The 16,594-nt window shown below is 41.9% G+C and overlaps 1 protein-coding gene across 1 annotated transcript in view; it reads left to right on the top strand.

Moving 5' to 3' along the window:
• ADAMTS10 (ADAM metallopeptidase with thrombospondin type 1 motif 10) overlaps nt 1-15,596 on the top strand; it is a 120,041-nt gene extending 104,445 nt beyond the window's left edge. Inside the window, exons 22-25 of the mRNA XM_075283700.1 lie at nt 6,767-6,971; nt 11,073-11,249; nt 11,334-11,490; nt 15,487-15,596. Coding sequence (XP_075139801.1) covers nt 6,767-6,971; nt 11,073-11,249; nt 11,334-11,490; nt 15,487-15,596 — 649 coding nt within the window. The remainder of the gene's footprint in view (nt 1-6,766; nt 6,972-11,072; nt 11,250-11,333; nt 11,491-15,486) is intronic.
• Nucleotides 15,597-16,594: the final 998 nt, after the last annotated feature.

Below are 16,594 nucleotides of genomic sequence, written 5' to 3'. Positions count from 1 at the left end.
CAATGTCTGTTGACTGGGACTGCTGGAAATACTCCTCCACAGTGACATCAATCTCCTGTCCTCATTCTCCTCCTCCTCTGAATAAGTACCCACAGAGGCTATTCAAGTCAGTGAACCAGTCTCCAACCATTGCCTGATCCGTCCAGCCCTGGAGTCATGGTGGCCATGGTGGTCTTCCAAGTCCTGGCTGTCTTCCAAGATAATCTCTTCTTCCTCATCTGTTGGACATACCTGATCCCTTCCATGTGCACAAAAGTGGCACAGTCATGCTGTTGCTGGTGTTGTTTACGCTGACCACTTTTGTGCAGTATTCCAGACACTGAAGAACCAAACAGACGTCATGCAACTGTGTCCACTCCACAGCCATAAGATGGAGGTTTATTGGGGCAACATTTGTATGTCAGGCCCCTCTCGTCATCAAAAGATCAATTACTGCTGGCTTCTGTTCGACAAACCTCTGCAACATATGCAATGTCGAATTCCACCTGGTGGGGACATCACATATGAACCTGTGAATGGGCAAGCGGTGTTTGCGCTGAAACTGAGCCATAAGAGCTGAAGCTACCTTGGACCGCGGTATATGGGCACAGAATGTTCGTACTTTGTCAATCAGGGGTGCAAGATCGGGATAGTGTTTCAAGAACACTTGCACCACCAAATTGAATACATGCGCAAGGCAAGGTATATACGTCAATGGGAACAAATTCAGGACCGCCGCCAAATTTCTACCATTGTCGCAGACCACGTTGCCTATTTTGAGGTCTAGCAGACCAAACCATAACTCAGTTTCAGCAATTATTGCATCTTTGATGTTTTCAGCAGTGTGACTCAGATCCCCCAAACTAATTAATTTCAGTACTGCTTGCTACCTTCACCCGCTAGCATGCTGATACAAATGAGTTGCATTTCCAGCCCCATGATGTGGTGGAGGTTCTGGTGTGGAACTTATTCCGTCCCCGGAACTCTCAGGAAATGAAGTTTCCGAATTTGTTGAAGGGTAAGTTGGAACCCCCAATGACTTCTGAACGACCCTCCTTCATGTTGGAAGAACAGACGACAAACTGCCGTCAACATTTTGACAAGGGTCAAACATGTTGACCCAATGTGTGATCAGAGATAGGAAGTGGCCCTGTCCATGCTGGCAAGTCCACGTGTCCATTGCTTGACATGCTTCTGCAAGTCAGGGACCGCCTTTTGTGAAAAGTAGTGGTGGCTGGGTACAACATATTGGGGCACAGCATGGGCCATCAGGGAGCGAAAAGCCTTTGATTCCACAAAGCGGAAAGGGACCATATCCAAGGCCAGTAGTTTTGAAATGCTGGAGGTAAGCAGCTTAGCACGCTCATGTGTGGCTGGATAGATTTTTTTTCCTTTCCATTACTTGCTGGAGGGTGGGCTGAATATTAGAGCCAGAAAGAGAGGAACATGTTGGAGCAATTGTCATGCGAAATTCAAACGTGGCTCTTTGGCCAGTGGTTCCTGTAATTCTTTTATACAAATTGCTTGACATGTAGTTGGTGTGTACGTGGCACTGACATTGGACAAGTAGGTGGAAGAACTAGCCAAAGCTTGTGGTGGATCAACGTTCACAGGCACATCCCTCTCTTCACTTTCTTGTTGATTATATATTTTAAAAAGTGATGGGTGTACAGATTTCAAATGCCTAGGCAGAGCATTTGTATTGAGGTGCCTAGTGTCCTTTCCTCGGCTAAGTGACTGCTTGCAAGTCTTGCATATCACCCTCGTTGGGTCATTTTCATCTTTGGTGAAATATAACCACACAGTTTGTTTGGAGCCTTTCTTTTTTGGATTAGCATGTTTGGGCGCTTTGGGTCGAGCAATGCAGGCGGGAGTAGTGTTTACTGGTCTGTGTGTTATAACTGGGATTTGTGCATTAATTGGAGGACGTTTTGGTGGCACTGGCAAACGAACTTGAATCTCATCATCAGAAGTAGTTCCCTGATCCTCTTCACCTGGAGACCAAGTTTTGTCAACATAGTCATCATCCACTGGCTCTTCTGAACAATCTTCCACACTAACACATGGACTGGCCTGGATGATGGTGAAGGCAGCCGCATCTGGAATTTGTGTTTCATCATCGTCAGATGACAGCAGTATGTCTGTGAACTTGGACATTGAATGATCAAATAATGCAGCAGATCCGTCAGCTTCTTCCAAATTTGCTGGACAGGTTAATTTAGAAGGGTGTCATCTGGATCCCCATTGAACAGTTGGCACAGCAGATGACCCAAAGCTTCGTTCAGTGGAATATGAGGACGAAGTCCTTCCAGAAGAAGATGCTTCAATATATGAAGTAATAAGTTCTCTGTGGACTGGCTTATCAGCATTTAGAATATCAGATTCGCTACACACCAGCAATGCTGACGTCTGTTTTTTTCCTTTCATGACAGGTGGTTGAGCACTGTCCAGAGCACCACTGTTGGGTCCTTTTACTTTTTTAGTTTTGGGGGGCATGTTTTTTTAATACAATAGTAACTTTCAAGTGAAAAAGCAATTTTTATTTAGTTGAGTGACTGGAGAGTTCCCCTTTTTGATGGGAACAGCCTCTCTGTTTTTTTAGAAGAAAACATAGATATACGTTTTTTTCAAACGTGAATATAGTTTGATGACAGAGCTGCCTATTGGATGTGGACAGTCGCTGGTTGTCAGAAATGAACGTATACCTTTTTGGCAAAGTAATATATATATATATATATATATATATATATATATATATATATATATATATATATATATATATATATATATATATATACACACACACACTCACCGGCCACTTTATTAGGTACACCATGCTAGTAACGGGTTGGTCCCCCTTTTGCCTTCAGAACTGCCTCAATTCTTCGTGGCATAGATTCAACAAGGTTCTGGAAGCATTCCTCAGAGATTTTGGTCCATATTGACATGATGGCATCACACAGTTGCCGCAGATTTGTCGGCTGCACATCCATGATGCGAATCTCCCGTTCCACCACATCCCAAAGATGCTCTATTGGATTGAGATCTGGTGACTGTGGAGGCCATTGGAGTACAGTGAACTCATTGTCATGTTCAAGAAACCAGTCTGAGATGATTCCAGCTTTATGACATGGCGCATTATCCTGCTGAAAGTAGCCATCAGATGTTGGGTACATTGTGGTCATAAAAGGATGGACATGGTCAGCAACAATACTCAGGTAGGCTTTGGCGTTGCAATGATGCTCAATTGGTACCAAGGGGCCCAAAGAGTGCCAAGAAAATATTCCCCACACCATGACACCACCACCACCAGCCTGAACCGTTGATACAAGGCAGGATGGATCCATGCTATCATGATGTTGACGCCAAATTCTGACCCTACATTCCGAATGTCGCAGCAGAAATCGAGACTCATCAGACCAGGCAACATTTTTCCAATCTTCAATTGTCCAATTTCGATGAGCTTGTGCAAATTGTAGCCTCAGTTTCTTGTTCTTAGCTGAAAGGAGTGGCACCCGGTGTGGTCTTCTGCTGCTGTAGCCCATCTGCCTCAAAGTTCGACGTACTGTGCGTTCAGAGATGCTCTTCTGGCTACCTTGGTTGTAACGGGTGGCTATTTGAGTCACTGTTGCCTTTCTATCAGCTCGAACCAGTCTGGCCATTCTCCTCTGACCTCTGGCATCAACAACGCATTTCCGCCCACAGAACTGCCGCTCACTGGATGTTTTTTCTTTTTCGGACCATTCTCTGCAAACCCTAGAGATGGTTGTGCGTGAAAATCCCAGTAGATCAGCAGTTTCTGAAATACTCAGACCAGCCCTTCTGGCACCAACAACCATGCCACGTTCAAAGGCACTCAAATCACCTTTCTTCCCCATACTGATGCTCGGTTTGAACTGCAGGAGATTGTCTTGACCATGTCTACATGCCTAAATGCACTGAGTTGCCGCCATGTGATTGGCTGATTAGAAATTAAGTGTTAACGAGCAGTTGGACAGGTGTACCTAATAAAGTGGCCGGTGAGTGTATATATGTCAACAACATGAAAGCATGGATCCATCCTGCCTTGTATCAACGGTTCAGGCTGGTGGTGGTGGTGTCATGGTGTGGGGAATATTTTCTTGGCACTCTTTGGCCCCTTGGTACCAATTGAGCATCGTTGCAATGCCAAAGCCTACCTGAGTATTGTTGCTGACCATGTCCATCCCTTTATGACCACAATGTACCCAACATCTGATGGCTACTTTCAGCAGGATAATGCGCCATGTCATAAAGCTGGAATCATCTCAGACTGGTTTCTTGAACATGACAATGAGTTCACTGTACTCCAATGGCCTACACAGTCACCAGATCTCAATCCAATAGAGCATCTTTGGGATGTGGTGGAACGGGAGATTCGCATCATGGATGTGCAGCCGACAAATCTGCGGCAACTGTGTGATGCCATCATGTCAATATGGACCAAAATCTCTGAGGAATGCTTCCAGCACCTTGTTGAATCTATGCCACGAAGAATTGAGGCAGTTCTGAAGGCAAAAGGGGGTCCAACCCGTTACTAGCATGGTGTACCTAATAAAGTGGCCGGTGAGTGTATATAAATCTGAGGACAGGACTGCCTATTGGTTTATAGACAGTCACTGGTTGCCAGAAATGAACAGATGCCTTTTGTGAAAGGTATATACAGTATGAGCACTATAACATCCTCACTAGCACAGCTAAACACCTACTCTGACCCTTGCTACAACTGAACTCCTCTCCCTAGCTAGTATCTGCAGCAAAATGGTGACATCAGCATCATCACTGATGGGTGTGTTGATGCTGCCGACAACCTATGAGATTACTGCCCATAGCTAATAGAGATGAGCGAGTACTGTTCGGATCAGCCGATCCGAACAGCACGCACGCACGCATTGAAATGAATGGAAGCACCTGGTACTTCCGCTTTGACGCCGGCCGGCCGCTTAACCCCCCGCGTGCCAGCTATGTCCATTCATTTCAATGCGTGCGTGCTGTTCGGATCGACTGATCCGAACAGTACTCGCTCATCTCTAATAGCTAACATGGTGCATTATGTTAGCTGTTCCCACAATGATTGGCCAGTAGCCAAGCATTGTGGGAACATAACCTCCAACCTTGATCCCTCCGGAAAAGATTGTGTTCAGAATTCCAATCGCGATGGTGAAATTTACTCAATCGCCAATCGGAATTCGATATTTTCCAAACCCGATTGCTCAACCCTAGCCAACATGTATGACACTGTTGTACCTAGTTTGTTTCAGAGCCTGAGAGAGAGCTGTTGTACAGTTTTTGGAGTGTGTGTCTTTGCTTACACAAGCTGGGTGCAACATATTCGGTAGAGATGAGCGAGTGTATTCGATCGAATACCTCCCCTGCATAGATATTGGTTTAAAAAAAGCGCCAGGGAAGATGGGAGGGGAATGAAATTTTTATTGCGTTTACCATGTGGTATTCCACCGATTACACCAATAACTATGCAGGGGAGGAATTTGATCGAATACTACTCGCTCATCTCTAATATTCGGCACTAAAATGGTGTATCTCTGGAAAAATTGCAATTTGTTCATTTCTGGAAACTAAGTTAAGGCAACGGTCAAAAATTAAACAAGCTTGCTTTGCCACTTGATATGCATGTGGATTCCACTTTAATTCAATGTCATACATGTGGACATAAACTGCTGATTGGGTACCTAGCAGGGTGCAGATGTGAAGAAGCGATATGTATGTGGCTTTTGGAGCACAGATTTTAGATGATGTTGTTTGGACGTCATGTTACGTTAGCAGAGACCCTAAAATTGTGCCTACAAAATGGGGTGACTTCATGGAAAAATCCAATTTACTGGCACATCAAACAAGTCAATTTAATGGGTACACTTATGCCTAAAGGATGATGGTTGGATAATATATTCTATATGTGAGTGAACCAGATGACAATTGTTATTTTAGGCTAAGGTCCCATGTAGTGAATCCTTAATATCAATCACTACAAAAATGATATAATGTAAAACAAAACATTCCTAACACTTTTCACAGAGGCCAGGACCCCAAGTGGCTTAATAGCGAATCCCATCCCCACTTTTCCTTAAAATACACACTGCAGACTTGCTGGAGTTTTGGAAATTGCACCATGTCAATTATTCCTATGGAAAAACTGGTAGCTTCCCTGTAGGTATAATTGAAGAAGAAAGTCCGAAGAGGAAAAAGCGGCAAACTTTCTGTCAAAAGCAGGACGCCACATGGGGCCTTAGCCTGCATGTTTCCCTAAAAAAACACTTAAAGGGCAGCGCCCCATGTTGCGTAAATGCCGCGATTGGCCAAAACAACCCCGGCCTTAAAGTCTTTATTAGGGAAACGTGTTAGGATATCAGAGTAGAAGCATAATATTGCTTTCTTGCTTTTTTACATTTTGTTATTGCCAATTTTTCCCTGGCAAATCATCCACATATCACAGCACACAAGCCAATGGTTTAAGACGACCTGCAGAGTTAATGAGCTCTTTGACCACATCCTGCCAATACCTTACTAACTTCAGACAATGTCACAACATGTGAAGCCATGGTGCAACCATGTTGTGAGCTTAATGTTGCGTTAGCTTAACGTAACTGTTTTTGTAGATCCCATTTATGCTTCACCTGTTCATCCAGCATCTCCCATAAAGCTGCTTTTGAAATTGTTCTTATTTTCAGGCATTCACATGTGGCTTGTTGTATAAAGAGATATGTATAGAGTGTGTATGCTGTTTATCATCAATAAACACAATTGTTTCTAGATGGGCAATAGGTTCATGGTCTAAATGTAGCCGAAGCTGCAACTCTGGTGTGCGTACCCGTAGTGTGATCTGCCAGCGGAGGGTATCATCAGGGGAGGAGAAATCTCTGGATGATAGCAACTGTCCAACACCTCGCCCCATCATGCTGGAGCCCTGCAATACCAAAGAATGCCCCCCAGAATGGGTTTCACTGGACTGGTCTGAGGTACCAAAATAATAAAATAACTTTGCATAAATTATGAATAGTTTTCTTTTTTTGAAAGTTTTATAATAGCATTTATAATTATGAGTCTATGATAATTGTTTCAATCAGGAAACAATAATGTGCATATGGTATTAAAAACCACCACCTGTGAACAGTGTTATTCATGCTTCCAATTCATGCTTCATAAAAATTTGGAATACACATTAAGGGTAATTTAACAACAGATCAGTTTTCTGGCATAGATGTGCAATAATGTGGCGCATTTATGGCACAATGCACTCACTCACCACTTCAAATATGTGGATGGAGTAGGGTGAAGAGCTGATCAGACTGGAGGGGGTGATGCCTTGGCCCAATATATTTATTATAATTTGCACCAGTTTTCTGGCATGAGAAATGCAGGAAATCTATGGCAGTTCCTGACTGGCATAAATATTCATTCTGGTGCATGGGTGTACACCTGATTTACTAGGCTGGAGCCTCTTGATAACTTGCATCCATCAGGGCCTTTATTAAGATTGAAAATAAATGGAAAAGAGTGTTACCTAGATATCCATAATAATTTATTAAACAATATTGAACCAGTATGTATTGAATAAAACTTAACTTTTATTATATTATCCAACAAATATACAGTACATACCAAAAGTTTGGACACACCTTCCTATTCAAAAAGTTTTCTGTATTTTCATGACTATGAAAATTGTAGATTCACACTGAAGACATCAAAACTATGAATTAACACAAGTGGAATTATATACTTAACAAAAAAGTGTGAAACTACTGAAAATCTGTCTTATATTCTAGGTTCTTCAAAGTAGCCACCTTTTGCTTTGATTCCTGCTTTTGCACACTCTAGGCATTCTCTTGATGAGCTTCAAGAGGTAGTCACCGGAAATGGTTTTCACTTCACAGGTGTGCCCTGTCAGGTTTAATAAGTGGGATTTCTTACCTTATATATTGGGTTTGGCCCATTAGTTGTGTTGTGCAGAAGTCAGGTAATATACAGCTGATAGTCCTACTGAATAGACTGTTAGAATTTGTATTATGGCAAGAAAAAAGCAGCTAAGTAAAGAAAAACGAGTGGCCATTGTTACTTTAAGAAATGAAGGTCAGTCAGTCCGAAAAATTGGGAAAACTGTGAAAGTATCCCCAAGTGCAGTTACAAAAACCATCAAGTGCTCAATTATCAGAGCCAGGTGACAGGAGACACGGGGTACCTTATATGTAGGTTTAGGCTGTGGGCAGCATGCTCATGTTACGAGCAGGAATGGTGAATCACAAACTCAAATCTATGTAACACTGTATGTGACTATCTAGGATAGTTATAGATAGTGTTTCTTCACCTTATGAGTGCAATGGTTTTTGGGCTACATTTCCAACAGCCAAATAGCCAAGCATTATCGAGTGAAGGTACATTTAGTTTTACTGTAAGAGCAGAGAAAATATCAGAGTTTGGGCGGTGTACAAGGGTGATGAGGTGATAAAGATTTAGTATTAGAATATCATACTCTCAATCAGTGGAACACACCAACCAATATCACGCTCTGACAGAGCTCAATCTTTAGTGTGCACATATATTTATTGGATAATATAATAAAAGTTAAGTTTTAGTCCTTACATACTAGTTCAATATATTTTATTAAGACTGGCATACAATGCCTTAAAGTCTGCCCTATTGTATCAAGGAGAAATATTACATCTACCAACTTCTTCTTAAACATATGCTATTTGGTGTCCACTCCAAGTAAGTGATGTGTGTGTCAGGTAGGATTCACACTACCGTTGGTCTCCGCTCAGAAGGTGTCTGTTTAAAAGAAAGAAACGGACACCTATCATAATGGACACAAACAGACAGTAACTGATAGCTATCAGTTACTGTCTGTTATATGTCTGTTTTTTCAAACAGACAGAAAAGTCCTGTATGTAGGATTTTTTTGTCCACCTGAAAAAACGGACATGGTTGTAAACGGACACTAGAGGACACAAACGGACATTAAAGGACACAAGACAAAATCAATGGAAATTGCAAATGAACCAGCTAGTACCCATTGCTAAAATCTTGTACAGACAATAGCCACGGACACTGCTAAGCTGACACCAACGGTAGTGTGAACGTCCCTTTACAGATAGGTGTGCTATGATAATCCTGTAGAACACTGCAAATATTGATTTATGTTTGTTATACAGTCCTATGAAAAAGTTTGGGCACCCCTATTAATCTTAATCATTTTTAATTCTAAATATTTTGGTATTTGCAACAGCCATTTCAGTTTGATATATCTAATAACTGATGGACACAGTAATATTTCAGGATTGAAATGAGGTTTATTGTACTAACAGAAAATGTGCAATATGCATTAAACCAAAATTTGACCGGTGCAAAAGTATGGGCACCTCAACAGAAAAGTGACATTAATATTTAGTACATCCTCCTTTTGCAAAGATAACAGCCTCTAGTCGCTTCCTGTAGCTTTTAATCAGTTCCTGGATCCTAGATGAAGGTATTTTGGACCATTTCTTTCTACAAAACAATTCAAGTTCAGTTAAGTTTGATGGTCGCCGAACATGGACAGCCCGCTCTCAAATGATCTGAAAACAAAGATTGTTCAACATAGTTGAACAAGTGGTTTCTGAATAAGTCCGTTTTTATTCATATGCTAATGAGCTTCCAGCCAGCACAGGAAGTTCCCAGCAGCCTCCTCTCTCCTATTATCTTCTATGTGTGTGAGGCAAACAGGAAACTGAGTTATCATCAGCAGCAGCAACCTCCTATAGGAAACAATAGGAGAGGTATGCACGATGTGTCGTGCAACAGTCTAATTAGCATATGAATAAAACCGGACTTATTCAGAAACCACTGAGGCAATCTACATATTAAAGGTTAGTGTGAAATAGACTTTCTAAAGGCTATGCAAGCATGTGATTAGTTAAAAATGACTTTTCCCAATGATAGAGCCCCTTTAAACACATTGCTTTAGAAATGCCTGCTATGTGAGATTATTCTTCTCATTGTTTACAGAGCATTATCTTGAATGGGGTACTATATCCTCTGGGTGGGGGCTCTCTGAATTTTCTCACTGCTCTGCAGTCAGGACAATGGATTGCTGATAAAGGCTAAGAGAGCTTATGTTATCTTGCTATGAAAAAACAAAGATAACTTTGAGTTTAATAGAAGTCCGTTCTCTTCTCTGCAGCATCTGAGTTGTTTTATTCTTTCCAAATCTGAGTAATGTAATATACATTTACTGTACATATTATTTGATGTGCATTTATATTAGATTTCTACTGTAGTAACGATAATACATCTCTCATGTTAAAGGAAATGCCTATTTCTAGTGAGGTACTTCATAGTGTCCTATTCATCATACAGTCAAAGCCCACCCCCTAGCTTGCTAAAGAATACAGGAAGTGAGAAGAAGAGACAACAGGCAAACTGCTGAGAGTGGGAGATGGAAAAACACCTTTAAGACCTGTACTTTGTGCGACGGATTTAATCCTTCTTTACACTGGCATGAAAAGTGCCAGAATTAATTAGAAGGTAGAGCCTCTTCATAATTCAGGTGCTGTGAGGAGGTCCTGTGTGTCTCAGTTGAAACCTATGCCGGTAGGACCTGTTTTTGGCCATACATTATCCTAAATTTATCAGACCAAAGATGTCCCTGTCTGGCCCAACTTCCTCCCCATTCTGCATACTTTTATATGGAAAGTGGAGGGCAGGGTTTATGAAAAAGGCACACTTTTTGCACAAAATACAGCATTTGCAACAAAAATTGTGATTTTTTTATGTCTTGTACACCAGACGAGGCATGATGAATCATCCCTATTGTGTTTATATTGCATTTTTTCACATAAGTTCCTGATAAAATGACATGACAGCAACAGGCAAATAGATCTTTGCAGTGAGCTACATGCAACAGATTTGTTTTTATAAAAAGCCATTCACAGCCAATACTCTTTGGAGGAATAACAATTGTGAGTATAATGAAGGACAGATTTTATGTACTGTAGTGAATAAATTATATTAAAGGTTCTACATTAAGCATTGGAGGTAAACAACAGCAAATAAACAAGTATCTGATGCTATTCCCTTTTCTGTAGTGTACTCCAAGTTGCGGTCCTGGATATAGACATCGAGTTGTCCTTTGCAAGTCAGGGGACAATGAAAACACACTGCCACCCTCCCAATGCCAAGCAAAAGACAAGCCTGCAACTAGTATGAGGTGCACAGTGCAACGCTGCCCTCCTCCTCGCTGGGTCATAGGTGAATGGTCGGAGGTATGGATCAAAAAACCGTAGTATAATTTTCTAGCAACACTGAAAGTACAGTTTGTGATATTTATTTAATTCATTTTTCCCCAGTGTTCAGCACAATGCGGACTTGGACAGCAGAGACGTTCTGTACAGTGTGTGAGCCATACAGGACAGCCCTCGGTGGAATGTATAGAGTCTATGCGTCCCCCTCCTATGCAACAGTGCGAAAGTAAATGTGAGGCAGCACCTTCTGACAGTCCAGATGGTAAGAAATTCTCAGTTTTACTAAACAATGTTATTTTTATAAATAGTCCGGAGGATTCATCATCATTATAGTTATACTGCAAAAGTGGCGCAAATAAAGTTAAAGTGTATAGCAGAAAGGTGCTGGTGTGAATTTTCACCTAGCAAAAGGATGTCAAGATGTGCCTAATTCATGATGAGGCACAGTCCCCCCCTCCATTGTCTTGTATTTATGTGCTACTAGCAGAAAGACTCGGCTTTGCATGGGTATATTTCATATATTGTTTGTGTAATGGCCCCATAAGATTTTCCCAGTTTTGCACTGGTCTATTTTGTATGTTGTTTGTGTGTGTCCATAAGCGTCATGTGATCTTGTGTATTTCAATTTGGATATCAGTTTAAAACCTGTGATTGGTTCTTAGGAATACCTGGAGTAAAGCTGTGTGAATGTGAACTTGTGTAACAGTGTCATCAACAGCACTTTGCCCCTTTAAAGCTAACCTACAGCAGTGAAGAAAAATGGTTGGGTTGTAATGGAAACCTGGAGTAAAGCTCTGATGTGTGGTACTCTGTGCAGAGCCGTGCATCTAATCCCCTAATGTGTGATGGTGTGTGCTGAGCTGTGTGTTTAATTCTCTGATGTGTGATACTGTGTGCTGAGCTGTGTATCTAATCATCTGATGTGTGCTGAGTTGTGTAACTAATCCTCTGATGTGTGATACTGTTCTGAGCTGTGTATTTAATCTTCTGTTGTGTGGTACTGTGTGCTGAGCTCTGTAACTAATCCTTTGGTGTGTGATAGTGTATTCTGAGCTGTGTATCTAATACTCTGATGTGTGTTGGTGTGTGCTGAGCAGTGTATTTAATCCTCTGATCTGTGTTGATATGTGCTGAGCTGTGTATCTAATCCTCTGTGTGTGTTGGTGTGTGCTGAGCTGTATATCTAATTACCTGATGTGCGATTGTGTATGCTGAGCTGTGTATCTAATCCTTTGATGTGTATCAGTGTTGTATATCAGTCATTGAAACCTGGAGTAATGCTGTGGACATGTGGAGTAACCATATGTATGGCAGTTGGAATAGGAGTGAAAGACTTACAGGTTTGTATTGCTAATGCAGGTCATTGTTTTGGGAATACTGTATCTCAGGAACGAGAGAGTTGAGACCTGACCTAAAACTTTCCCGGACACCTGATGTATTTGTGTGCCAAATTTAGTGAAGATCGGTCCAGTTGTTTGGTCACGCATAAAGAACAAACAGACAGGCAGACCGATAGAAACTTATTTTTATATATATACTAGAGGGAGGACCCGGCTTCGCACGGGTATATTACATTTTATGTTTGTGTAGTGGCCCCATAAGAATTGTCCAATTTTGCACTGGTGTATTTTGTATGTGGTTTGTGTGTTTGTCCATAAGCGTCATGTGATTATGTGTATCTCATTTTGGATATCAGTGAAAAACCTGTGATCAGTTGTTATGGATACCTGGAGTAAAGCTGTATCTAATCCTTCCCCGTGCAGTACTGTGTTTAGACGCAAGTATCTAATCCTTGTTGGTGTGGTACTGTGTAGAGATGTGTGTATCTAATCCTCCCCCGTGTGGCATTGTGTGAAGAGGCACATATCTAATCCTCCGGTAAATGAAACTGTGTGCAGACATGCATATCTAATCTTACGGCATGTGGTACTATGTGCAGACGCGCGTATCTAATCCTCTGGCGTGTGGTACTGTGTGCAGACAGGTGTATCTAATCCCTGGCGTGAGGTACTGTGTGCAGATGCGCGTATCTAATCCTCCCCCGTGTGGTACTGTGTGCTGAAACGCGTATCTAATTATCTGGCATGTGGTACTTTGTGCAGATGCATGTATCTAATCCTCCCCTGTGTGGTATTGTGTGAAGAGGCGCGTATCTAATCCTATGGTGTGTGGAACTGTGTGTAGACGCACATATCCAATCCCCCGGCATGTGGTACTGTGTGCAGATGCGCGTATCTAATCCTATGGCATGTGGTACTGTGTGTAGACACGCGTATTTAATCCTCCCCCGTGTGATACTGTGTGCTGAGACGCGTATCTAATTCTCTGGCTTGTGGTACTGTGTGCAGAGGCATGTATCTAATCCTCCAAAGTGTGGTACTGTTTGCACACACACGTATGTAATCCTCCCCTGTGTGGTATTATGTGAAGAGGCGCGTATCTAATCCTTCGGCATGTGGAACTATGTGTAGACGCATGTATCTAATCCTACTGCATGTGGTACTGTGTGCAGACGCGTGTATCTAATCCTATGGTGTGTACAACTGTGTGCAGACACGCGTATCTAATCCTCTGGAGTGTGGAACTCTGTGTAGACGCGTGTATCTAATCCTACGGCATGTGGTACTCTGTGCAGACGCTTGTATCTAATCCTATGGTGTGTACAAATGTGTGCAGATGCGCGTATCTAATCCTCTGGAGTGTGGAACTGTGTGTAGATACATGTATCTAATCCTAAGGCAAGTGGTACTTTGTGCAGACACGCGTATCTAATCCTACAGCATGTGGTACTGTGTGTAGACGCGCGTATCTAATCCTACGGCATGTGGTACTGTGTGCAGATGCGTGTATCTAATCCTATGGCGTGTACAACTGTGTGAAGACACGTGTATCTAATCCTCCCCTGTGTGGTATTGTGTGAAGAGACACGTATCTAATCCTATGGCGTGTGGAACTGTGTATAGATGCGCGTATCCAATCCCCCGGCATGTGGTACTGTGTGTAGACATGCGTAGCTAATCCTATGGCATGTGGTACTGTGTGTAGATGCGCGTATCTAATCCTCCCCCGTGTGATACTGTGTGTGGAGACGCGTATCTAATTCTCTGGCTTGTGGTACTGTGTGCACACACGTATCTAATCCTCCCTTGTGTGGTATTGTGTGAAGAGGTGCGTATCTAATCCTTTGGCGTGTAGAACTATGTGTAGACGCGCGTATCTAATCCTACAGCATTTGGTACTGTGTGCAGACGCGTGTATCTAATCCTATGGCGTGTACAACTGTGTGAAGACACGTGTATCTAATCCTCCCCTGTGTGGTATTGTGTGAAGAGGTGCGTATCTAATCCTACGACATGTGGAACTGTGTGTAGACGCGCGTATCCAATCCCCCGGCATGTGGTGCTGTGTGCAGATGCACGTATCTAATCCTATGGCATGTGGTACTGTGTGTAGACGCGCGTATCTAATCCTCCCCCGTGTGGTACTGTGTGCAGACGTGCGTATCTAATCCTCTGGAGTGTGGAACTCTGTGTAGACGCGTGTATCTAATCATACGGCATGTGGTACTCTGTGCAGACGCTTGTATCTAATCCTATGGCGTGTACAAATGTGTGCAGATGCGCGTATCTAATCCTTCAGTGTGTGGAACTGTGTGCAGAAGTGCGTATTTAATCCTCTGGTGTGTGGGACTGTGTGCAGACCCGTGTATCTAATCCTGTGGCGTGTGATACTGTGTGCTGATCTGTGTATCTAATCCTCTGATGCGTGTATCTCAGTTTGGATATCAGTGTTGGGTTGTGCATGTGGAGTGACCGTGTGTATTGCAGTTGGAATATGAGTGAAAGTCTTGCAGGTTTGTATTGGCTAAAGGGGGGGGACTGTGTTTGGAATGCTGTATCTCAGCAACGGTACGTCCAAGCGAGTTGGAGTCTCGTCTTAAACCTTCCCGGATATCTGAAGTATCGCTGTACCAAATTTGGTGAAGATCGGTCCAGTCGTTTGGTTCGCATTAGAGAACAGACAGACGGACAGACAGACAGACAGACAGACAAGAATTCATTTTTATAATATAGGGAGATATATGAGATATTGCCTGTCTTTCAATTCTCATTCTTAGTAACTGTTCCCCCTGTACATTATATTGTATATTATATTCCTCCTACATCTACCCCACCCCATCTATTTCCTATATACATTTTCCCTTCTTTTTCTACAGTTCTTTCATGTTTCTAATGGTCTTTCCTTTTGCACTCTACAGAATGTAAAGATGTCAACAAAGTGGCCTACTGCCCCCTGGTGCTCAAGTTTAAGTTCTGTAGCCGACCATACTTCAGACAGATGTGCTGCCGGACCTGTCAGGGCCACTGACACTAATCAGAAGCAGTCAGTTGCTCCGTTTTATTTTTGGCCAAATGAATACTTTTTTGCCATTGTATTTACTGGCTTCCCAAATGTTTCAATTGTACAGTTTTGTATTACTTTTTTAATTGACTCATCTCATGTCTAGACTGACATTTCTCAGTTTTCCATTCCTATAATTAACTCAGATTTCTTGCTGCTGATGTATATTTCTCACATTTTACTTGTGTCATCGCCATTCAATAGTATTTAATCCTTGTACATACATATCACTTTTAGCACCTCACTATCTATGAAATTAATGTTGGCAACTATGAATTGCCAAATGACTGCATTTTAACCACAGTGAGATAATATTCAATTTTTTTTTTTTTTTTGGAGCAATTTTGATTCATCTGATAGATTCAGGAGATCAAGAAGGTTATCAATTTTCATTCCTATATTCACAAAGTTCAGGTATTGCCAGGAGCTGTAGCATTACTCATGCACTGCTGGACATTTTAGCAATTTTGTACAATTTCAGATTAATTCTCAGAGAATAATTTGAAAAAAATTTTCGGTGCTATTTCAACCCAAGTGCATCTAAACATATCCATGGTATAAAATACTTGGTGCTAGAAATCAAAATTCTAATCTTTATTATGGTTGTTTCTTTTTAAATTGCAGGATTTCCTGGCTGGTAAAAGCACAGATCAATGATAACATGTGAATCTGTATGAGCAGTGATCCTGAGTATGAGGACAAAAAATCATTAATACTGTCACCCCCATACAGTTTGCATATGGTACGCAGCGCACCCCCTTTTGACAAAGCAAATTTATGTTATGCAATCAGCTGCCAAATGTCAATTGTTGGCCTCTGCAAAAAGGCCCATAAAATACAAGACTTTATCTCCCATAATGCTTTGTTTCTAGCCCTTTTACTGATTTTATGCCTATGTTTACTTACCTCTTCAGGTCCCTCTTTACTAATGTCAACAACTCCTTGCTTATGTGTTTGGGTCTTGG

This window comes from Leptodactylus fuscus, chromosome 1 (genome assembly GCF_031893055.1).
Source record: "Leptodactylus fuscus isolate aLepFus1 chromosome 1, aLepFus1.hap2, whole genome shotgun sequence".
Classification (NCBI taxonomy): Eukaryota; Metazoa; Chordata; class Amphibia; order Anura; family Leptodactylidae; genus Leptodactylus; species Leptodactylus fuscus.
The sequence above is the reverse complement of the archived record's forward strand: the minus strand, read 5'-3'. Positions and strand labels throughout refer to the sequence as shown.